The sequence below is a fragment of the Stegostoma tigrinum genome, chromosome 1, assembly GCF_030684315.1.
Source record: "Stegostoma tigrinum isolate sSteTig4 chromosome 1, sSteTig4.hap1, whole genome shotgun sequence".
Taxonomy (NCBI): Eukaryota; Metazoa; Chordata; class Chondrichthyes; order Orectolobiformes; family Stegostomatidae; genus Stegostoma; species Stegostoma tigrinum.
The window spans coordinates 53877322-53901140 of NC_081354.1; the positions used below are offsets into that span (position 1 = coordinate 53877322).

Here is a 23819-nt window from a genome sequence, read left to right on the forward strand (position 1 = left end):
TGGGAGAAAATGGATTTGAATTCATAGAATACTGGCACCAGTACTGGGGAAGAAGGGAATTGTTGCAACCAGACAGGCTGTACCCGAATCATGCTGGGATGAGAATCCTGGTGAATCACAAAACTAGGGTTGTAGACAGGGCTTTAAACTAAACAGTTTGAGGTAGGTGGGGCTTAGTGATTTGGCTGAGTGCCACAAGAAATAAATGGAAAGGACAGATGTATAACTGTTATATTGCAAATGTTGAAACTGTTGAAGTGTAGGAAAGCTTGACAACTGAATAAACTTGGAGGCTTAGTATCTTAATGCACAAAGCATTTGGAACAAGGTAGAAAAACTAATGACTCAAATTGAGGTGAATGAAAATGATCTCATAGCCAGCACAGAAACACAGTTACAATTTAGGAGATCACAATTGGGAACTTAAAATTCAGAGATATTAAACATTTGGACTCACAGGAGAATTGGAAAATATATTGGGGTACTACTGTTAACAAGAAATGAAATGAGAACAGTTGTGAGTGATGATCTAGGCCAGGATAATATATATTGCATTTGGGTGGAGAAAAAAAACAGCAAAGGAAAGAAGACATTGGTAGAGCAAGTGTGCAGATTCCCCCAAACAGTAGCCACTCTGTGGAAAAGGTTACACATCAACAAATAATATGACTAAAGGCAGATAAGTCTTCTGGTAATGGTGGGCTGCATCCTAGGATCTGAAAAGAGGTAGTGACAGAGAAAGTGGATGCAAAAGTCAGTGAATTCTGGAAGAGCAGAGGATTGAAAAACTGCTAATGTGACACCCCTATTCAAAAAGAGAGGAGGCAAAAAGCCAGTAACTGTTGGCTAATTAGCCTAACATCTATTTTTTGGAAAAGTATTGGAATCAATTAATAAGGAAGTAATCGCAGAACATTTAGAAAATCATAATCTAATCACGCAGAGTCCGCAGGGCTTCATGAAAGGGAAATCATGCCTGACTGATTTACTAAAGTTTTTTTTTAGGAAGGATAAAGGAGAACCAGTTGTGTTTGTGTGTTGTGTTTGGACTTCCAGAAGGCGTTCCACGCTGTACCATATAACTACCCACAATGTCAGAAGTAGTATATTGCCTTGGATAGAGAATTGGCTCATTTGCAGGAAACAGGTAGTGTGAATAAAGAGTCATTTTTCAGGTTGGCAACCTGTGACTAGTGGGGTTCCAAAGGATCAGTGCTGGGACCACAACTGTTTACAGCATACACTAATGGCTTGGAAGAAGGAAGTCAATGTATTAAATGGCTAAATTTACACTCAACACTAAAATAGGTGGACAGATAAGTAGGGAGAGGGATACAAACTGAGTGACATTGATAGGTTAAGTAAGTGGGCAAAAGATGGCAAATGGAGTATAATGTAGGAAAATGCAAAGTTGTTGACTTTAGGATAACAATATTATTTAAATAGTGAGAAACAGCAGAAAGCTGTAACAAAGAGACTTTGGGATCAGGAGCACGAAACACAGAAAAGCTAGCATACAGGTGCAGCAGGTAATCAAGAAGGGAAATGTTAGCCCTTAGTTCAAGTGGGTTAGAGTATAGGATTAGGGAAGTCTTACTGCAACTGACAAGGTGTTGGTAAGACCACATCTGGAGTTATTGAGTGCAATTTTGGTCCCCTTATTTAAAGAAAGATATAATTTCATTGAAGGCAGTTCACAGAAGGTTCACTAGGATGATCCTCGTATGGACAGATTGTCTTATAGGCAAAGATTAAACAGGTTGGGACTCCTATTCACTGGAGTTGAGAAGGATGAGAAGTGATATAATTGAAACATATAGGATTCTTAAGGGACTTGACAAGGTAAACACTGAGAAAGTGTTTCCTCTCATGGTTGAATCTAGGACCAGAAGGTACAGTCTCAGAGCAAAGGGATGCAAATTTAAAACTGAGATGAGCAGGAATTTCTCTTCTCAGAGGGTTGAAACTCCCAACCACAGAGAGTTGTGGGGACAAAGACCTTGTGTCTGTTTATTGCTGAAGTAGATAGATTCTTATCAGTAGGGGAACCAAAGGTTAAGGGGAGAGGACACGAAGACACAAGGATAAAACATTTTCACTGCAGCCTTTTTCCAAATTGTGCATTCTGCTCCCCTACCATACCTGTCAATAGGAGGTGCAAGCAATCAGTTGGCACACTTTCAAAATTAACTCAACAGAGTTGAATACTTCATCTCTTGTATGTTTCTTTGTGATTTTATACAACTAGAACAGATTTTAGTTTCTGAAGTCTCTTAACTAGCACCATCCCTAAATACCCCAACTTTTAAATGATATACATAATTTCCTCAATTAGGACTAACCATGGTTTACAAATATAAGATTTAACTTACCCCATCCTCTGCAATCACTAACAAATGATAACTTGGAGGTCCATCATCTCGATCCATAATCTGGGCTGTACAGACTTGACCAGAAGAGGTGTCAATGGTGAAGAGATGTGACTTTTCAAAGTTGTTAACACCATCATAAAGAAAATAACGGATAGTACCAAAAAGACCACTATCTGCATCTCTTGCACTGACCTGCAGTGTGAGGGGGAAAGAAATTATTTTAAGAAACCACAGTCGGAAAGCAATCATCTCAGCTGTTCAAGACAACTCACATCTTTGAGTGCCTGAAATATAATTCAGCCAACATGTTATAGCCAAGACTCAAAGCACATAGATGCGTGTAATAAATATTTCCAGAAACATCTAGGATTAACTAATTGTACTTATGCACAGGCAAAGACTTCATTACTCAGATACTCATGTGTCATATATAATTATTAAATCTTAATCGGTGCAAACTAAACATGCATTCCTCAAGTTTATTGACATAAAGTTGACAAATTTCAAGCATTCCTAACAAGAAGAAACCGATCCCAGGTGCATTAGCTTCCAATTTTCTAAATGTTTTGTACTGGTTTTGATTTTATCTGTTCTTTAACAACAGCACACATCTTAAACTGGTAGAACCCTTTACTACGTAAATTGAAATCCAATTACATAACTAGACTCTGAATTGGAATTTCAGATTTGGCTTTAGCAGAGTTGTTTCAGTTAAAGAAAGGGAATGAAACCAGAAGTGGCCTTTTAAGGCAAGCTTCTTACTTTGCTTATGAAACCAAGAGAAAGAACAGATTGAGAAACTTCCATCCATCCAACATAACCAATTCAGAGCTCTCGTGTGCCTGACTAACTCTCCCGAAGCGGGTTGTCACTTTGTGATTCCTACTGGAAAGGACTTGTAACAATGAACAAGGCTGTAAAGCTGTACCTATTCTACACTTTTCTCTATCCTCAAGGGATTAGTTCAAACCAGGACATGACTTTCAGTTAATGGTAGGGTCCTGGGGAGTGTTACTGAATAGAAGGACTTAGGGGTGCAGGTTCATAGTTCCCTGAATTTGGCATTGCAGGATGGTGAAGGCAGAATTTGGCAAACCTGCCTTCATTGATCACAGCACTGAGCATAGAAGTTGAGACGTCATGTTTCAGCTATACAAGATGTTGGTGAGGTCACATTTAGAATACTGCGTGCAATTCTGATCACCCAGCTATAGGGAGGGTGTTGTTAAATTAAAAAGGGTACGTAAAAAAATTTACAAGGATGTTTCCAGGACAGGAGGGTTTGAACTATAAATAGAGCTGGATAGGCTGGAACTCTTTTCCCTGGTGCATTGGAAATCGAGTGGGGAAGGGGTGGGATGGGGGGTGGGGGGAGGGGATGTGTATGCCTTATAAAATCATGAGGTGCCTAGATAAGGTGACTAACCAAGGTCTTTTTTCCAAAGGCAGGGGAGTCCAAAACTAGATGGTATAGGTTTAAGGTGAGAAAGAAAAGATCTAAAAGGGACCTGAAGGTTTTTGTTTCAAACAGAGGGTGGTGCGTGTATTGAATGAGCTACCAGAGGAAGTGATAGTCGTGGTACAATTACAACATTTAAAAGACATTTGGACAGGTACATAAGTAAGAAATATTTCAAGGAATATGAGCCTATTGCAGGCAAATGGAATTGGTTTGGTTTAGGACACTTGGTTGTCATGGATGGGTTGGACCGAAGGGTCTATTTCCATGTTGTATGGCTCTACGGCTCTATAACTCAGTAACTGACACCTGTCACAGAAAAATAATCTCAAGATGACTCTTCAAAGCTGTAAAAGCAGCATCACCTGTACCAATCCAAGCAATGGAAACACAGTTTGAGAATTCTCAGTGAATTCTAATTAACTGCGAAGAGAGGTTTATGCCTCATCTGATTTCATTCACCGTTTGTTCAGGATTCCACAGCATGAACATAAATCAGGACTCAAGTAGGTAGCCTGCTCTCCTGATGACAGTACACTGAATTGGGTCTCCAGGCCAAATAACGGAAGCAGGATAGCATCCAGTTCTGGTGCACATGTATAAATTCCGCTTAATAGAATATCATCTCTTTCTGCTCATATTTGCTGTGAGTGGAAGGAGTTCATTAAGATTCACTTGATACAGCTTTATACTTTGAGGGATCCAGAAATGCTAGAAAACTTAAGGTTCAGCTCCGATGCTGATGTTCTGAATTTTTTAGAAAAGTGGTCTTGTTGTAGGCCTAAGTGAACAATGACCTATTTTGTATTGGAAACAACCACACAGACTAACACAGCATATTTAATCTTCATCACTATAATAAAACAAAGAACTGCAGGTGATGAAGATCTGAAAATAAAACAGAAATTGGTGGAGAATTCCACAAATTTCTTAGTATCCGGAGACAGAAAACAGAGTTCTGAAAAAGGCTCATTAGACTCAAAATGCTAAGCCTGTTTTCCCTTCACAGATGCTGTCAGAGCTGCTGCGTTTCTCCAGTAATTTCTATTTTTGATTCAGATCTTCAGCATCTGCAGTTCTTTGTTTTATTTTACTGTTTAACCTCATTGCCACATCCCTTCTTGGTATGCCCCCATATTAAAGAAGTTCTCCCTCTCTTCAACAGGATTTCCACTCTAATTTTTCTTCTTGTTTATCACCACTACTTTCATTGTTGCTTCTCATGTTTGACAAGTGATTTGCCAAAACTCACTTCCCCAGCCCTATGTCATTCCTCAGTGACTTCCTCCACCTCAGTTACCCCTCATGAATTCCAATTGAAATTTTATCCTTCACGTTTCAAATCCACTTAGCATCACAGAATCTCCACAATGTGCAACACTCCTCAGCAACTGTTCTCGCACACACAGAGACCCACACACACTGTCATGCACCACCATATGTAGGCTCTCAACCTCTCTCTTCATCGACACAGCTTCATGTTAATGCGGGCTGTACTGCCTCTGAGACCCACTTCATTCTCTGATCCATGTGACACTCTAACAAGAAACATTTTTTCCTTCTTTCAGGCATTAAGGAGCAATTTGGCAGTTTTGAAAAAGGGTCACTGGGCTTGAAACGTTAACTCTGCCTTCTCTTCACAGATACTGCTGGACCTGCTGAGCTTCTCCAGTAATTTCTAATCTTGTTCACTGACCTGTCCGCATTTAATTGGCTGCTCTGCAATCTTTGACACAGTTGGACACCTATCCCTTCCAACATCTTGTAACTGTCATCCAGCTGTGAAGGACTGTGCTCATCCAAGTCCACCTAATTCAGGTATAGCCAGGAGATCACCTCCAATGGTTTTTCAATCCACTTCCACACAGTTGCCTCTGAGGTTGCCTTGACCCTTATCCACACGTCATCTTGATGCTTGACAATTCCAATGCACTCCTGACCAATTTTCTACATTATACCCAACATAAACGTAAGATGGTCCAAACTCGTGTATGTAAGTATATATACTTAACTATATTCATGAAAATATTTATACATGCTTCTCATGTTCACCCCAACAAATTTTAGTAAATTTAGTGGGGATGATTTTGCCTTCATGAAGCCATGCTGACTCCAATTGATCACATAATGTATTTCTAAATGATCCTTATTTCATCCGTTATAATAGATGCTAACATTTTGTCAAAGACAGACATTAAGCTAACTGGAACATGGTTAGCTGTTATTTTTTATCTCTTCCTTTTTCAAAAATGAAAGTGTAATATTGGTAACTTTCCAATCCTCTGGGATTTTCCAAAAATCTTAGGATTCCTGAAAAATTATTGCCAATGCATCCACTATCTCTGTAGCTACTTTTTGTTTAATATCCTAGGATGAATCCCATCAGGTCCAGGGGACTTATCAGTCTTTAGCCCCCATTATTTTCCTTAGCATTTTTTTTTCTAGTTATAGTTATTGTATTTATTTCCACTCCTACTTTTCGGAAAGTAATCTCTATTTGATTAAAGATGATCATGGATGTAGGGTCAAAGTTCCAAATCACTAGGAGCACAATTTTATAAAAAAAACTCTAATTTCTAATATTTCACACTTGTGCTTCAGCTTATTGTGCCATTACTTCCAGCACAGCAATTAGAGTTCACAATATTTAAAGTTAGTTATAGAATTTGATATCTTTCTCTTTTATGATAATTTCTAGATGGTACACAACTATAATTATTAAAATAAATAGCATTTATGGATTATAAATCTAAATATTTGGTGCACTAGCTACAGAGTCTCTTGTTACAAGCTAGAGCTTCACACAATTGGTGAGGGGACATGAACTAGCTTTCTTCAAACTTGAGCTATTTTACAGTAGAGTAGCAAAACCATCTGGCTCTTGAAGCATCCTGAACTCTTCCGCCATTACAGTTCTCCACCCTAGACTGGAGGCAGCTTTAACAAGGGAACATATAGTTTTAAAGTGAAAGGAGGTAGACATCAGGGAGACGTTAGAGGTAGGTTCTTTACTCAAGAGTGTGGTCGGGGCATGGTATGCATTGACAGAGAGGGTAGTGGAGTCAGCCTCATTAGGGGCATTTAAGCAGCTATTAGACAGGCATATGGTTGATAGTATAAGGTAGGGGTGGAGGTTAGGTAGACCTTAGGTTTAGGGTAAAAGTTCAGCACAACATTGTGGCTGAAGGGCCTGTACTGTGCTGTACTGTTCTATGTTCTACTTTGTTGACAGGTAGATAATTGTAGCCCAGATTGTGAACTACATAGCTTTGTTTTAGACAATGTCCTTTATAAAAGGAAATCTGCCATCCTTACCAAGTCTGGCCAACGTGCAAGTCCTGACCTATAGCAATGTGGTTGACTTTCAACTCCCTCTGAGTAATTACGGGATGGGTAATAATTTCTGGCCTGGTCAGTAACATCCACATCCAAGGAAGGAATTCTTGTAAAAAAGTATCTTCAATTCAGTTTGAGTTAAAGCAAAGAATTAATCTGAACTTGAACAACTGATCAGTTTAGTTGGTTTTAAACTGTATGAATAAATCTTTACACGTACCATAATTCGTGAAAACTTAGTAACGGTTGCAACGATCAAAATTAAAACACAGATTTAAAGTAGCACACAGCTACAATGCATCTAGCCATTTAGCTGGATTCTAAATTTACATATAGAATGGTAAACCATAAAGCTGGCCTCATCTACAGTATTAAGTTTGTTAAATTGCAGCCAGTTACATATTAAATTTACAAGATCAAAGACAAGTGAGGTTGACAATTCAGCCCATTTTAATTCATCCATCCACTAATCCATCAAAAGTACATTCCAAGGGCTAATTATTGTTTGTGAGAAGTTTGCAAACTGCAGTTTCAAACTTGCCTATTACTAGATGGAACCCATATCCATTTGCAGTCCTCTTTGAATTTAATTTGCAGTTATTTTCTAGGTCTACTTTTTCCATAAGAAGCAAGCGATTTTTAAAAAATTCATCTAAACTCTGCCTAATTTGAATTCATGGCAAGTTTGATATGTACTGCAGCACATCTTTATTATCTATGTAATTACAGAAGTACATTAAGAGATTAACATATACTGTGTACTTCAGTGTGATCCTTAACATAAGATAATTAGTTAGACAAGTGCTGGAATGAAGACAACTAGTGCTGGCTAGAACCTATTAAAAACAGACAAATAACAGGTCATCTGCAAATAGTAAACAACAAAGTTTGATTTCCCATAACGTCTTCACAAGTGACAATGAGTTCTGTAACGTCTCCTCACGTGGGGATCAAAGCTTCATAAGGACATGAGACATTTCAAGACAATCAAATCAATTTTTAAATTTGTATAAGGGATGTGAATATTGCTGGCTAAGTAAGCATTTATTGCCTAGCCCCAATTGCAGAGAGGGCATTTAAGAGTCAACAACTGGATCTATCTGGAGGCACTGACCATAGCCAAAACAGCCCACACTTGCAAAGCATTGCAATGCTTGTTCTGAACAACCATAAGAATGCACTTTAATTCAAAATAAATGGTAACATTTCTGAGGGAAATACCAATTGGGTTTGAAATCTAAATAAACTGCAGTAGTTAACAATCAATCATCATTAACTGCTGCATTCTCTATGGCAATGCCTCTAACAATCAGAATCCACTTGAAACTAATTAGCACTTTCCTCTTATACAGTATAAATATTGATTTTTCTTTTCTCTTATTTGGCAATCTTGCAAATTGTCCTGGTGACTGCATGACAAAAAACTTTGATAAAATGCACATTATTATTTAAGCAATACTTAAATTCTAGACTACCAAATGATTATTGTAAAGTCAAGTGTCATGGAATATGTACTTCCAAGCATAGTCACTTTGCAACCATGTCCCTGTAATGAAATACAGATATGAGCCTGGGTTAAGTGAAACCTGTCCCAACAGATTAGCATCCTTATTTCCAAATACTGTTACCTATAGCCCATGTATCCATACCACTCCTTCGGCCATATACTTGACAGAATATATTTATCCATGATCGAACTGAAAATCGTTCAGAATTTTAAGTGTATTTTCATGGTTTGTTTTTTAATTTCGCAGTTATCTCCTCAAACTCTCTCAACCCAACACAATTTTCATTTCTGCTTACATTGCTTGTTCTTATGTGAACCTCAGCAACTGGATCCTCCCCAGCTCAATCCAAATTCTTTCCCAGCTGCAAGATATTTTTAATCCGGGTTCTGACCAGGAAATACATGCACCACCACACCTCCCCACTCCAATCACAGATGAGGAACAAGAATTCCCCAAAGATGGCTTAGTGGCAACATTTGTCTGTGGGATATGGCCATGTTAACAGCTTCTTTATGCTGTAATGCAAGACATTTATACTTCAGATAGAATGCAATAAGTTTGCTTCCAACAGTATGCAAACAGAACATTGTAAATTTGTTACTTAGGATAACTGTAATAAACAATCTTATAAAGTTGAAATTATAGGAACAGTTCAGATTCATCCTAGAATGCCAATACGGCGACTAATCTCATAAGCTAAAGGCACAAGTCGGTAGAAGCTAAAAATAATAGAATTCAACAACTGTTTAACGTAAGATGCAGCTTAGCAATTTCACCGGGCCAACATCAACATCTTCTTCCTGTCAAATAATATCATATTTCAGTAAATCAATCCTCTGGAAATATTCTCCAAATACTTCACAAACTTTCTGAAAAAACAACGCATGTTTATAGCAACTTCATAATACAAACCAGTACATCCAAGATTTTAGGGTCCAAGACTTTGCCTTATGAATTTTGTAACAAAGTCTTATGACAAAGTGACATAACTGAATTCCTGACATTTTCTCCCAAAGGTTGAGATAAAATATTCAGCAGCTAGTTTTTGTTTTCAGTTTTTTTTCCAAATTACTAGAATTTTGTTTTTAAATTCAACATCTTATTCTAATTCTAATATCTGAAAGTACGTTGTATCAAAATGAAAGAAAACAACTCCAAAGTCACTGTGTAGTAAATATTCACTCAAGAACTTTAGCCAATTATCAGATGACTTGAATTCTCTCAGTATCTTAACAGTCACGGAGGCTAAGTGTTTATCCATTGTGTTACTCAACAGTACACTGTAAACATCCAATGGTACTACCAGGCAAAGAATGAAATGTTCAGAGCTTGAGCAGGGATGAGAAAAGGAACTATACTGAAATACACATTATATAAAGCACATACACAACTGAAAACAGGTCAGTAATACTGGCTGAAACCCAGCCACCACTGACTGCTTTTGTTCAGAGACAACAATTGCTTTTCAGTCTAAATACAGCTGTTGGCTACAGATGCCAAGATATTAAGTAGCATTCCCTAACTCACAACTGCTACATGGAAAATATTGTCTGTATATTCAAGTTCCTTTGCACAAGACTTTCTAGTGATATGAAGGAGAGATAGCTAAGGAAGTGTTTGCTCTATGGAGGTATGGTGCACAATGTGTCGTGAAGGGTACAGATGAATCCATTACATTCTCCACTATCCTGTGAATGACAGGGAGGAATGTGACTCTTGATGATGCCATAAACCCCTGCAAAGTTTTTGTATGATCTTGCTCTCAAAAGTTGCACCCTTGGTCACTGTGCATTCGCGTGGAAAACCAAAAAGAATAAACCAATCACCCAGGGGAACTTGATCTATGGTTGAGACCTTCTGACTGCAGGTGACAGTTGCTTGTGTAAACTGAGTGAAAACATCTGTTGGTACAAGTTCGTGTTCAGTTCCATTGCTGCTGGGGTCAAGTACTGTGAAATTCATCACATACTTCCACATCCTAATAATGGTCAGTAATCCCATACTGGGATGAAGACACTTCCCTGCTCTAGCCAAAGTACATCTCTCAGAATGTGAGCAATAGCTAGCATAATCAGGAGCCATTATTGAACAATAACACGACTTTCTTGTCAGTACAATTGGCTTTTTTGATGTTTGGTACCCTACTGATTACAAATCATTTTCAACTTGAGATTGCAGGAAGAATGAGTTATTTCACCACTCTCCTGTTGTCATGAACAAGTCAGTAGAGAATGCCATCTCATCCTCTTCCCACACATCAACAATTACATGCCTGCCTGGATTCCTTTATAAGATACCTTCAAACAAATAGACATTTAACATGCTGTGGAAGTGATCTCAGCTAAAGCCATTCTCAACAAATTAAAGCTGCCTAGGGTCCTTTTATCAATTTGGCTCATTCAAAGGCACTTCAATGACTCTGCAAAGAATCCCTGCCCAGATTTCATAGCATTCTCAAACATGAGCCACGAGAGAAGATGCAGTTGTGTTTGCTGGCATTTATGTTCCTGCAGCTTTGCATGCCTGATAATGCCAAGGATAATCTTGTTTAAATCACATGAACATGTTGCAATTCAAGCATCTCTTTGAAGTACCTTTCAGGTATGCCTGGCCTGAGGGCTCACTTCACAATACAAGCCCCATACAGTGAGGAACTTAGATAAGTGAAGCTTCACACTTTGTTATCTTGGATTCTCCAGCATCTGCAGTTCCCATTATCAGTGAGCAACTGCTCGCCAGATTGCTTCAGATGCTGGCCCACTCTATCAGAGATAGGAGACTCACTGCTCTTTATACCTTTTAAACATCCAACCGAGTCAGTCCAGTAAGCCGGGTGCCCTGGCTTTGTATGAATACCCCCCTCAGTGCCAAGAATTTTGGAGGGTCCGTTCTCTGCTCACAAGCCTGTAGATTATAAGCTTGTGCTCCCTGACTCTGTCCCTGTAAGTCCATCACAAAAACTGTTCCCACTGTCTCATGGAACCATGAACTCACCAGGACATCTTGCTATTGGAACCCAGCCAACAGCCATCAAAACCTCCCTGCCACATGAGGAAAGGTCAGGCAAGAAGGTCAAGGAGATTGGCCCTGTATTGTGAAAATGAGAAATGCATCTTATTGAAACACAAATAGATGCTGAGAGGATGCTTCCCAACATGTGATATCTAAAATTAGGAGGTAGTTTCATATCAAGGGATCTTCCATTGAAGACGATGAAGAGGAGAACATGAGGAGGAGACATTTATTATCACTGAGAACTGTTGGTCTTTTAAACTCTTTACCCAGAGTGCTGTAGCAGTGGTGAGTTTGAATACTTGAATCAAATCTGTTACCAACCTTCTCTTCTCTGAGGAGAATTTGTAGCCTGCACATCCAAGTCCAAGTCAAAATGAAGTAATAGTGTTAAGAAAAACATTTCTTTTATCTTTGGGCTATGGGCTAAACAAAAAGAAAGATACCGCTTTAGACCATGGAGACTGTACAAGGGGATAGCTATAGTTTTAAAAATGTTTATTGGAGCACACTGCAGACTACACACTACTCCGGTGGACCATGACAAAGTTTGAGGTTTTGTGGCTGGGTTTTTGGAATGAAGAATATAAGATTGAGTATGGAACTGGTAAATGATAAAGGGGCAAAAGGAAACACTGAGTTTTGTCAAAAATAATCTGGCATTAGAAACTGCTAAAGCTTTTGAAAGTCAGAATTTGCAAGACATTTGAACGTCCTCAACTGTATTAAGCGGTCTACAGAATTGAATGCTTTAGGCATAGCCAAGTTCTACTTACTTATTTTTCAATTTTATGATGACAAAAATATTTAAAGAACATTGGGTTGCAACATATCCACTGCAGAGAGGCCCTCAACATTATGATGTAAAGTTAAGACAGCATGCCTACTGCCAAAGAAATCATAAGAATCCTTACAGTATGGAATCAGGCTCTTCGGCCCAACAAGTCCACAACTTCATTCAGAGCAACCCACCAAGGCCCATTCTCCTATAACTCAATAATCTACACATCCCTGAACACTGTGGGCAATTTAGCATGGTCAATCCACCTAACCTGCACATCTTTGGACTGCATGAGGAAACTGGAGCACCTGGAGAAAACCCACCTATAATAAAGATGTTATCAATGTGAGATTTATGGCTCTGGGAGAACTAAGATTCCACAAGGAGCATCTTTCACAGTCTATTAAATTTCTCTTGGAATTCAGTTTGCTAATAGGAGCAGAGACAACAGGAACTGCAGATGCTGGAGAATCTGAGATAACAAAGTGTAGAGCCGGATGAGCACAGCAGGCCAAGCAGCATCAGAGGAGCAGGAAGGCTGACGTTTCAGGCCTAGGCCGTTCTTCAGAAATGGGGGCGGGAAAGGGGATTCTGAAATAAATAGGGGGGGGGGGGAGGCAGATAGAAGATGGATAAAAGAGGCGGGGATGGAGCCAGTAAAGGTGAGTGTAGGTGGGGAGGTAGGGAGGAGACAGGTCAGTCCAGGGAGGACAGACAGGTCAAGAGGGCAGGATGAGGTTAATAGGTAGGAGATGGGGGTGGAGCTTGAGGTGGGAGGAGGGGATAGATGGGAGGAAGGACAGGTTAGGGAGGCAGGGACAAGCTGGACTGGTTTTGGGATGTGGTAGAGGGAGGGGAGGTTTTGAAGCTTGTGAAGTCTACATCGAGACCACTGGGCTGCAGGGTTCCCAAGCGAAATATGAGTTTCTGTTCCTGCTACCATTGGATAGCATCACTGTGGCACTGCAGGTGGCCCAGGATGGACATGTCGTCTGAGGAATGGTGGGGGGGGGGGAGTTGAAATGGTTCGTGACTGGGAGGTGCAATTGTTTAGTGCAAACTGAGCATAGGTGTTCTGCAAAACAGTCCCCAAGCCTCCGCTTGGTTTCCCCCATGTATAGGAGGTCACAATGGGAACAGCGGATGCAGTATACCACATTGGCAGATGTGCAGATGAACATCTGCTTGATGTGGGGAGTCTTCTTGGGGCCTGGGGTGGGGGTGAGGGGGAGGTATAGGGGTAGGTGTAGCACTTCCTGTGGTTGCAGGGAAAAGTGCCAGGAGAGGTGAGGCTGGAGGGCAGTGTGGAGCGGACAAGGGAGTCACTGAGAGAGTGGTCCCTCCGAAAAGCAGAGAAGGGTGGGGAGGGAAAAATGTCTTTGGTGGTGGGGTCGGACTGCAGATGGCGGAAGTGTCAGAGGATGATGCGTTGGATCCAGAGGGTGGGGGGGGGGTGGTACGTAAGGACAAGGGGGATTCTGTTTTGGTTGTTATTGCAGGGAGGAGTGTGAGGGATGAGTTGCAGGAAATGCAGGAGATACGTTCGAGGGCATTCTCGACCACTGAGGGGGGCAGAAGTTGCAGACCTTGAAAAATGAGGACATCTGAGATCTATGGGAGTGGAATGCCTCATCCTGGGGGCAGACGCGGCGGAAGCGAAGGAGTTGGGAATAGGGGATGGCACTTTTGCAGCAAGGTAGATGGGAAATGGTGTATTCTAGGTAGCTGTGGGAGTCGGTGGGCTTGAAATGAATATCGGTTTCCAGATGGTTGCCAGAGATGGAGACAGAGAGGTCCAGGAAGGACAGAGAAGTGTTAGAGACAGTCCAGGTGAACTTAAGGTTGGGGTGGAAGGTGTTGGTGAAGTGGATGAATTGTTTGCGCTCCTCGTGGGAGCAAGAGGCAGCGCCGATACAGTCATCAATGTAACGGAGGAAGAGATGGGGTTTCGGGCCAGCGTAGGTACAGAAGAAGGATTGTTCCACGTAACCTACAAAGAGGCAGGCATAGCTTGGGCCCATGCAGATACCTATGGCCACCCCCTTTGTCTGTAGTAAGTGGGAGGAATTGAAAGAGAAGTTGTTGAGGGTGAGGACGAGTTTGCCTAAGCGGATGAGCGTGTCAGTAGAGGGGGACTGTTCAGGCCTGCGGGACTGGAACAAGTGGAGAGCCTTTAGGCCATCTGCATGGGGAATGCAAGTGTATAGGGACTGGATGTCCATGGTAAAGATGAGGTGTTGGGGGCAAGGGAATTGGAAGTTCTGGAGGAGGTGGAGGGCGTGGGTGGTGTCACGGATGTGCGTAGGGAATTCCTGGACCAAAGGGGAAAAAATGGAGTCCAGATAAGTGGAGATAAGTTCGGTGGGGCAGGAGCAGGGGGAGACAATGGGTCGACCAGGGCAGTCAGGCTTTTGGATTTTGGGAAGGAGTCAGAAGCGGGCAGTGCGGGGTTGGGAAACGATGGGGTTGGAGTCTGTGGGTGGGAGGTCACCTGAAGTGATGAAGTTGTAGATGGTTTGGGAGATGATGGTTTGGTGCTCGGGGGTGGGGTCATGATCAAGGGGGCAGTAGGAGGTGGTGTCAGATAGTTGGCGTCTGGCCTCGGCGATGTAGAGATCAGTGCGCCATACTACAACCGTGCCTCCCTTGTCCACGGGTTTTATGCTGAGGTTGGGGTTGGAGTGGAGGGCTGCACATCCTGCAGGGGAAGAGGTTGGAGTGGGTGAGAGGTGTGGAATGGTTGAGGCGATTGATATCATGACGGCAGTTGGAGATGATGAGGTCGAGGGAGGGGAGGAGGCCTTGGGGTGGTATCCAGGAGGAGGGGGTGTGTTGGAGGCAAGAGACGGGGTCAGTAGAGGGAGCGATAGGCTTCCGGTTGAAGACGTAAACGCAGAGGCGTAGGAGGCAGTAAAACTGCTCTATGTCCAAACATGACTGGTATTTGTTGATGTGTGGGTGGAGGGAGACAAAGGTGAGCCCTTTACTGAGGACTGACCATTCGTTCTCAGTAAGAGGGAGGTCTGGGGGGATGGTGAAGACTCGGCAGGGCTGGGTGCTGCTGTCTCCTCTGGAGCAGCTGGCTGTGGAGGCGGTGGGCGGAGTGACATCAGCATCAGCTGTGGGCGGAGTTGTGTCAGCTCTGGGTGGAGTTGCATCAGCGTTGGCAGTGGGCTGAGTTGCATTGGTGTTGGCGGTGGGCTGAGTTGCGTCGGTGTCAGGGGTGGGCGGAGCAAGGTAAGAGACAGCAGCAGCGGTGATGGTAGATGTATCCTCAGTATCTATGGTGTTGGCCTCAGAAATGGTGGCGGTGGCATCAGCAGCAGTGTTGATGGCGTTCACTGTCCTCGAGGTGGTGTGCCCAGAGGCGGGAGATGTGACATCATCCGTGGTTGCTCCAACAGTGGCCAAAATGACACGTTGTGGGGAAGATCCTGGGTAGTGTTGGTGATTTGGGAGGTGGAAGAAGCCCGTTTTAGGTGGCAGGCACCAGTAAGTTTACTGCGATCAGTTGCTTTCCCATGGGTGCCTGTGTAGTTGCAGGTGATTCGGCAAGATTGTCCCACAGGTTCCTTATAACAAGTCCCAGGTGTCAAACGGTAGACTTTGAATTATCATGGCAATAGTAATCCTTGGTAAAGTGGTTCAACACAAACCCTTTATTCGCTTGTGCAGAGACACAAACAATGCTACAGACTCCTGATGAGTGTTCCCTCTCCAGATGAGAAGAAGGACTAATTACCTTAAATGCAGGAAATGAAATCACTATGTGGCTCCAGGAATTGATTACTGACGGCAACACATGACTCAATATATATGTTTTGATAAGTTTTCCACTGGAATCTAAATTACTCAAAAGTTTGTGTTGATGGACTAACAATCCTTTGTTGCAGCAAGATCCGAGGCAGGTAAAAACCACTTTCACTCAGCTTGTATTTAAGTCCTCCATAACTTGCCTCGCTTTTCAATTTCATGACCTTCAAAATTCTCTGGACCATCTTCATCCCACCAACGGCACCACCATCCCAAGGTCCTAACTCTTGAATTCTCTTCGCCTTACACTTTCCAATCTTCTTTTAATCCCCTCTTTCAAGCCAAAATTTATGTTACTCCCTACTAATATCTCATTTCTCACTTAGCATTCAAATTCATTTCTATGAAGTGCCTGGGGATATTTTTTCCTTCACTGAAGACATTATGCAGATCCAAACAGTGGTGCTGATTTAAAGCACATTGATAAATATTTGTAGCAAACAACAATAATTCCTACTTTACTATGTTAAACAAAATCACACTACTAAAATAGCAAAAACCAATTTCAACCCACACACTAAAGATGAACACGTGTGGACACTGTAGCTAATTAGGGCCAGGACAAGGCAATGGTCAGTGTCCGTGTGTCAGAGTCATGAGCAAAGATAATGTTGATAACTAGAGTTTAGCAAAGTACAGGTCAATGAAGATTTAGGTAAAGGACAGGCTACAGTCATCACAGTTTAGAAAGATGAGAGATTATTGAATCAGTGCAACTTAGGTTTCCACTGGTTATTGGCAAGATAGATGCAAAGAAGATGTTTTCTCTCAGGGTGCCAGGCATTTTGGGGCTAAACAGGAAAATTGAGTTAAAAGGCTGCAATTAGATCTTATCAAGTGACAGTCCAGGATCAAGGTACCCTATCATAGAGAGTGGTGGTGGAGAGTTGTTTTTTGGACTGGAGACCTGCGACCAGCAGTGTCAAGGATCATTGCTGGGTCCACTGCTTTATGTCATTAATATTAATGATTCAGGCATGAAAATAGGAGGAATGGTTAATAAGTTTGCAGATGATACCAATTGGACCAGTGAAGGAGATTACCTCAGAATATAATGGAATCTTGATCAGCAGCGCCCATGGGCCGAGGGGTGACAGATGGAGTTTACTTCAAATAAATGTTAGGTGTTGTGTTTTCTTAAAGCAAATCAGTGCAGGACTTATACACTTAATGGTATCACTCTGGGAAGTTTTACCAAAGAGACCTTGGAATGCAGTAGACAGGATAGTGAACAAGGTGTTTAATATAACAAAGTGTGAAGCTGGATGAACACAGCAGGCCAAGCAGCATCTCAGGAGCACAAAGGCTGACGCTTCAGGCATAGACCATTTAATATGTTTGCTTTCATTGGTCAGTGCATCAAATACAGGAGTTGAGATGTCATGTTGCAGTTGTACAGGACATTGGTTAGACATTTGGAATACTGTGTTCAATTATGGTCTCCCTTCTATAGGAAAGATGTTTTTAAAATTGAAAGGGTTCAGAAAAGATTTACAAGGATGTTGTTGGGGTCAGCAGGTTTGAGCAATGGGGGAGGCTGAATAGGCTGGGGCCATTCTCCCTGGGCTGTCAAAGGCTGAGGGTTGACCTTACAGAGGTTTATAAAATCATGAGGGCATGAACAGCCAATGTCATTTGCCCAGGATAGGGGCATCCAAAACTAGAGGGCACATGTTTAAGGTGAGGGGGTAAAAATTTAACAGGTGCCTAAGGAGCAACCTTTTCATACAGACTGTGCTGCCCGAGGAAGTGGTGGAAGTTGTCACAATTTCAACATTTAAAAGGCATCTGGATGGGTACATGAATATGAATGATTTAGAACGATATGGGCTAAATGCTCACAAATGGGACTGGATTAATTTAGGATATCATGGACGAGTTGGACTGAAGGGTCTTTTTCCGTGCTATGCAGCTCTATGACTCTGCTCCTTACTTCTGTTCTCTTGGAGCAAGCCAGGGAAAGGATGAGTCAAAAATTAGAGTTAGGTCACGGTCAGGGGTTAGCATTAAATTTGAAGACAGCTCCCCAGTTTACAGGTCCCTTTATCCCTGTCCCGCGGTATAAATCGGTCTCACCTGAAGGAAGCAGGTCCCGGGCTCCGTGTGTTCCCGCACGGTCGCTCTGTAGAGCTCTCGCTCGAAGACCGGCTCGTTGTCATTCACGTCCTCGACGAGAAGCAAGACGCTGGCGGTGGAGGAGAGAGGCGGCTCACCCAGATCCTGGGCCACCACCAACAGACGGATCATCGCGTGGGTCTCCCGATCCAGGCACGCAGTGGTGCTGATGAAGCCCGTCAGCGGATCGACCTCAAAAAGCGGGATGTCCCGGTCCCCAGCGTCGTCCTCCAAGATGGCGTACCTGACAGTGCCGTTGGCGCCGGCATCCGGATCCTGTGCGCGCACCCGTAGAAATGTGCTCCCGTCGGCGGCAAGTGGGCCCTCGGGGACGCGCGCCGTGTATACCTCGCTCTCGAAGGCGGGAGCGTTGTCATTGATGTCGGTGACGCGCAACTCGAGCGACCGCTGGGATCTCAGCGGCGGGCGCGCGGAGTCGGAGGCGCGCACAGTGAGGTGGTGTGCACGGCGGCGCTCACGGTCCAGGTGGCCGTTTAGACGCAGTAGGAAGACCGAGCGGAGCGGGGAATCCCGCAGCTCGAAGCTGCTGCTCGGCTCTTCGTCTTCGTCTTCGTCTTGCAGCCAGACCCGCAACTCGCCGCCTTCGCCCAGGTCCGGGTCCCAAACCGACACCCTGGCCACCAGTTGCCCTACGGCCGCCCCCTCCGACACCTCGGCCCGGCCGCTCGGGCTCAGGTACAGGATGCTAATGGACGGCCGGTTGTCGTTGACATCGAGTAGCCGCACCGACAGGAAGGCGCTGCCCAGTTCAGCCGGGGAGCCGTGGTCCCGGGCTCGAATAACCAGCTGGTGCCGGGGCCGACTCTCCCGGTCGAGCGGTTTCTGGAGCCGGACCTCGCCGCTCCGGCTGTCGATGGCGAAGTGGTCGCTCAGGTCGCTGTGCCTGCAGTCTATCTCGTACGTGATGAAGCCGTTACTGCCTTGGTCCGGGTCGCTGGCCTGCAGCTGGATGAGCCGGGTCCCCGGGGCCGCATCCTCCCGAACCCAGGCTTCATACTCGGTCTGGTTAAAGTGGGGCGGGTTGTCGTTCTCATCCAGCACTCGGATGTCCAGCTGCATCCTGCCCGTCCTCGGAGGAGTGCCCCCATCGAAAGCCTGCAAGATGAGGGAGTAAAAGTCCCTGGTCTCCCGGTCCAGGAAGCCGCCGAGTACAAGATCGACACCTTTGAGCCCTTTATCGGACCGAAGGTGAAACATCCCCGGGTTTCCCTGCGTGATCGCATAGCCCTGAATGCTAAACTTCTCCGTGTCCGGGTCCCAGGCTTCGTCCAGCTGAAACCATGTCCCGCTCGGAGTGAGTTCTGAGATATTGAGCTGGACTTTCCCCCTCGGGAAAAGTGGACTGTGGTCATTGATGTCCGTGACCACGATCTCCACCTTGACCATTTGCCCGGTCAGAGTCACGGCTACAAACTCATAGCGATCTGTCGTCTCTCTGTCCAGGACTTTGGCCGTCTTTATAATTCCGCTGTCCACATCAACGTTCAGATCACTGAAAACAACCGACTCTTCACTTTCCGAAATGAAATAGCCACCGGTTGATGTCTCAGCGGGGAATACAACGCTGATATCCCCCACTATAGTCTCCGGGGGTTGTCCCTCCTCTATAGACAAACTCAATCTCTGTGACAGGACAACCCGACAAGCCCCCAAAAGTAAGGCAATTCGAATAAGGCATGCAAATAAGCAATTTCCCCGAAGATGAGCCCATTTTGGCATGTTTCCCTATCTGCTGTATTGCTATAGTAGTTATAAAACACCATTCACAAAGAGGAACGGACGCTTCATCCGATAACGATCTACCTGGTTATGTTACCGATGATACAGAGCATCAAAGACGAACTTGCCTTGAGTAGCGGTGGTGCTGAATTGTTGTTCAAAAGTAAATGTTATTGTATATTTATCTGGCTTTTTTTCTCTGCACTCTTGCCGAGTCCCATCACGTCACGATCACAGTTGTTATTCTTTGAAATCTAGGTTTGCTCAGTTTCTTGACTTCAAGGCTGAGTGTGGTAAATGTTGAGGACTGAGCTGGCCGCGCACTTCCTGTGAACGCTTTGGCTTTTCTCTTTCGCTGGTTGTCTTGCTACTAATTACAACTGGCGTACGAAACGTGACGATCTCCAACTGGTCAGAGGAAAATAAATACAATGTGGACCTATTTTACGCCGATGAACTCAACGCTTGATCCCCATCCAATGCATAAAATTAATCAGCTGAGAAAAAAGACCGTTCGCCTCATCATATCAGTGTGTCGTCCTACGTCAGGCTCTTTCCCCGCAGCCTTGCAAATGTTTTCATTATAAACATATTTCCAATTCGTTTTTTGAAAATACAAATCAATATGTTTCCACACTCCTTCAAAGCTATCCGTTCCAGATCATAGCGACTCTCTGGGGAAACAAAAATCCCAATTTTCCTTTTTGATCGTGATCTTTAAACAGTGTCTTCCATTTAGGAACCCCCAGAAAGAAACCGTTCACTTTACAGAACCTCTCATAAGTAGCTTAAGACTGCAGTTCACTACTCAATCAGGAAAAGAATGCATGTGTGGAGGAAAGAACTCTTTCATCTAAGATAGCAATTAAAGCCTGATAGAACTGTTCTTGAATAGCATTACCATTTCCTTGTTTAGTTCTATGATTTGTTAATTGATCCTTTTTCATTGCACAGTACCCAGTATAGAATGGCCTGTTCTCTGGTTGGTTCTTTGATGTATTGATATGAAAACTATCATGTTTTCTTCTTCTGCAATATCATTGCTAGTTTGATTTGTCCAAACTATTTGCAAACTAAAAATCACGAATGATTACATTGTACCCTTTATTGCATGCATTTTGTTTAATACCATCCCTTAAATCTCCTCAACTGTTTGGGGACCTGTAGACAACTCCCAATTTTTTTTTTGCCTTTTTGGTGTTTCTATCTCCACCCATACTGATTTCATATCATGATTTTCCAAGACAATAGCTTTCCTCACTCTTGCACTGATTACTCCTTTGACAACCATTTCCCAGCCCCATTCCCTTACTGTGGAGAGAAAACAGTTAACATTTCAAATCCAGTGCCATCTCTTCAGCCAGTTCTGAAGCAGGGTCACTGGACTCAACATTAACTGTTTTCTCCCCTCAGATGTTGCCAAACCTGCTGAGTTTCTCTGGCAATTTCTGTTTTGATTTCAGATTTCCAGTATCAGCAGTTTTGTTTTATTTGTTTGCCTTTCTAGCTGTCCTTCCTAAATAATGAATACTCTTGGATGTTGAGTTCCCATCTTGAGTCACCCTGCAGCCATAATGCTGTATCATGATGGTATATCTATTTGTGCGGCTAATGCATTCACCTTATTGCTATTGCTCAGCCTTTAGAATTACCTTAGGTTAATTTTGCACAGTGGCCCCATTTGCTGTGCTCTTTTTTTCCTGCCTCCCACTTTTTTTTCTTACTTTTCTGTCTTTTGTTTTAGTCCTTGTTTCAACCTCCTCCGTCTCCCTGCTCAGATTCCCATCTCCTGCCATTTTCATTTAAACCCTCCTAAAGAGCATTAGCAAATACACCCCTACCCCAGACATTGGTCCTAGCCCTGTCCGGATGTAGCCTCTCTGTCCTGCTTGTACTCCTTCCTTCCTACACCATTTCTCCAGCCATGGATATACTGCTCAATCCTTTTATTTCTTCTTTGTATATAAAATGGCACTGGCAGTTATCCTGTGATTACTATCTTTTAGGTCCTACTTTTTACTTTATGTTCTAACTTCCTTTTATTCTGCTTGTGGGACATACCATTTTGTAAATCTATGTCACTGATACCTATATGCAATACAACCACTAACTTTGTACCATTGCCCTTTAGTCATTCCGAGACAGCTTTGACCTTGGCACCAGAGATGTACCATCCCATCTACCACATCCAATCCCCTCAGATAGTAGGAACTGCCGATACTGCAGTCATAGATAACAAAGTGTAGAGCTGGATGAACACAGCAAGCCAGGCAGCATCAAAGGAGCAAGAAAGCTGACGTTTCGGGTCTGTTACATCCAACTCTCTCTCCCTTTATTATTAATTACTAAATTACAGTAGTAGCAGTGTCTAGCATCAACAACCTGAACTACAGTCACTCATCAAGGCTCCTTCCCATAGTATCTTCTAAAATAATCATTACTGCCATCTGGAAGGACAGCACAGCGAATGGTTGGGAACACCTTCTCCTCTAAGCTCCACACCATTCTGACTTGGAACTATATCACCATTCCTTCACTGATGCTGGAATCCTCTTGCAAACAACATTGTGGGTATCCTTACACCCCAAAGACAACAGGATTCAAGGAGACAGTTCACTACCCGGCCATGTTGCAGAAATGTAGTGAAGGCACATGGTCTGCCAGTGGCATGCACGTGCAGGGTTGTCACTGAGAAATGATGTTAATGAGGTGATCACATTTGCTGACCTTTTCACACACACAGACACTCATGTATCACCTATCATACCACTAACTGACCATTACTCAAGGGGCTGACTCCACTGGCTTGGCGGGCCTTTTTGTTGCAAAGTGGTGTCCTAAAGATCAAGATGCTGAAACTTGGGTATCTAACTTCAGCTAGTCAGAGGAGCTCTATGTCTGCACATTGTGGGTGACTGAAGGAGAATGGATTTCTGTGCAGGAATTTATCATGAAGGGTGAGATGTTTACTCGGATGGAACATGCAGAATGAAAGGCAGGTTTTGGGAGCTATGACACACCCCAAAACATTGCACTAGTTATAAAATTACTTCTCCCCCACTCAGAGCCCAGTAGGCGCAGCTGGCTGTTTTGACCTGTGAAGTTACTGGCTGGCAGAAATTTTCTTCCCCTACACAAACTGCTTTGATTCAATGCTGTGGCTAAATGTTTGACATTTTGGAACTGTGGGGGTGGTTGGCCCCAACTGGAGACTATTCTCCAAATGGTTGGAAAAGGGGCTCAGAGATAGCAAGAATTGCAAATGCTGGAGTCAGAATCAACACAGCATGGAGCTGGAGGATCTCAACAGGTCAGGCAGCAGAAGAGGAGCAGGAAAGTTGACATTTTGGGTCAAGACCCTTCATCAGACCTAGGAAAGGGTCTGGCAAGGATAATTACATCTACAACTGTAAGGTTTATTATAAATTGAACCCCACATGAGAGGGGAATTAGAAGGTGGATACATTGTGGCTTGGTGGTTTGGGATCCGGCTGTAAAGCCCGTTTGATATGTGCAGCCGACAGTCCTAATCTTCACCATTGTGTTATGTTCACCAGTTAGGTTACACTAGGGATATAAGGGGACCCTCGCAGCGAGTTCAGATGGATTTGATTCTCCACTCCCACGCCTACCACAAAAAAAGTTGTTCAAAGGGGCAATTTCACCAAGTAGTTGGAAGACAT

The 23819-nt window shown here is 43.3% G+C and overlaps 1 protein-coding gene across 9 annotated transcripts in view; it reads right to left on the reverse strand.

The window, feature by feature from the left end:
- dchs2 (dachsous cadherin-related 2) overlaps positions 1 to 20570 on the reverse strand; it is a 129027-nt gene extending 108457 nt beyond the window's left edge. For all 9 annotated transcript variants that reach the window (XM_048533831.2, XM_048533797.2, XM_048533839.2 and 6 more), the window contains exons 1-2: positions 18358 to 20570; positions 2373 to 2564 (exon numbers count right to left, since the gene is read on the reverse strand). In XM_048533831.2, the coding sequence (XP_048389788.2) occupies positions 2373 to 2564; positions 18358 to 20136 (1971 nt within the window). In that variant the 5' untranslated portion in view covers positions 20137 to 20570. The remainder of the gene's footprint in view (positions 1 to 2372; positions 2565 to 18357) is intronic.
- Between the last annotated feature and the right edge of the window lie 3249 nt (positions 20571 to 23819).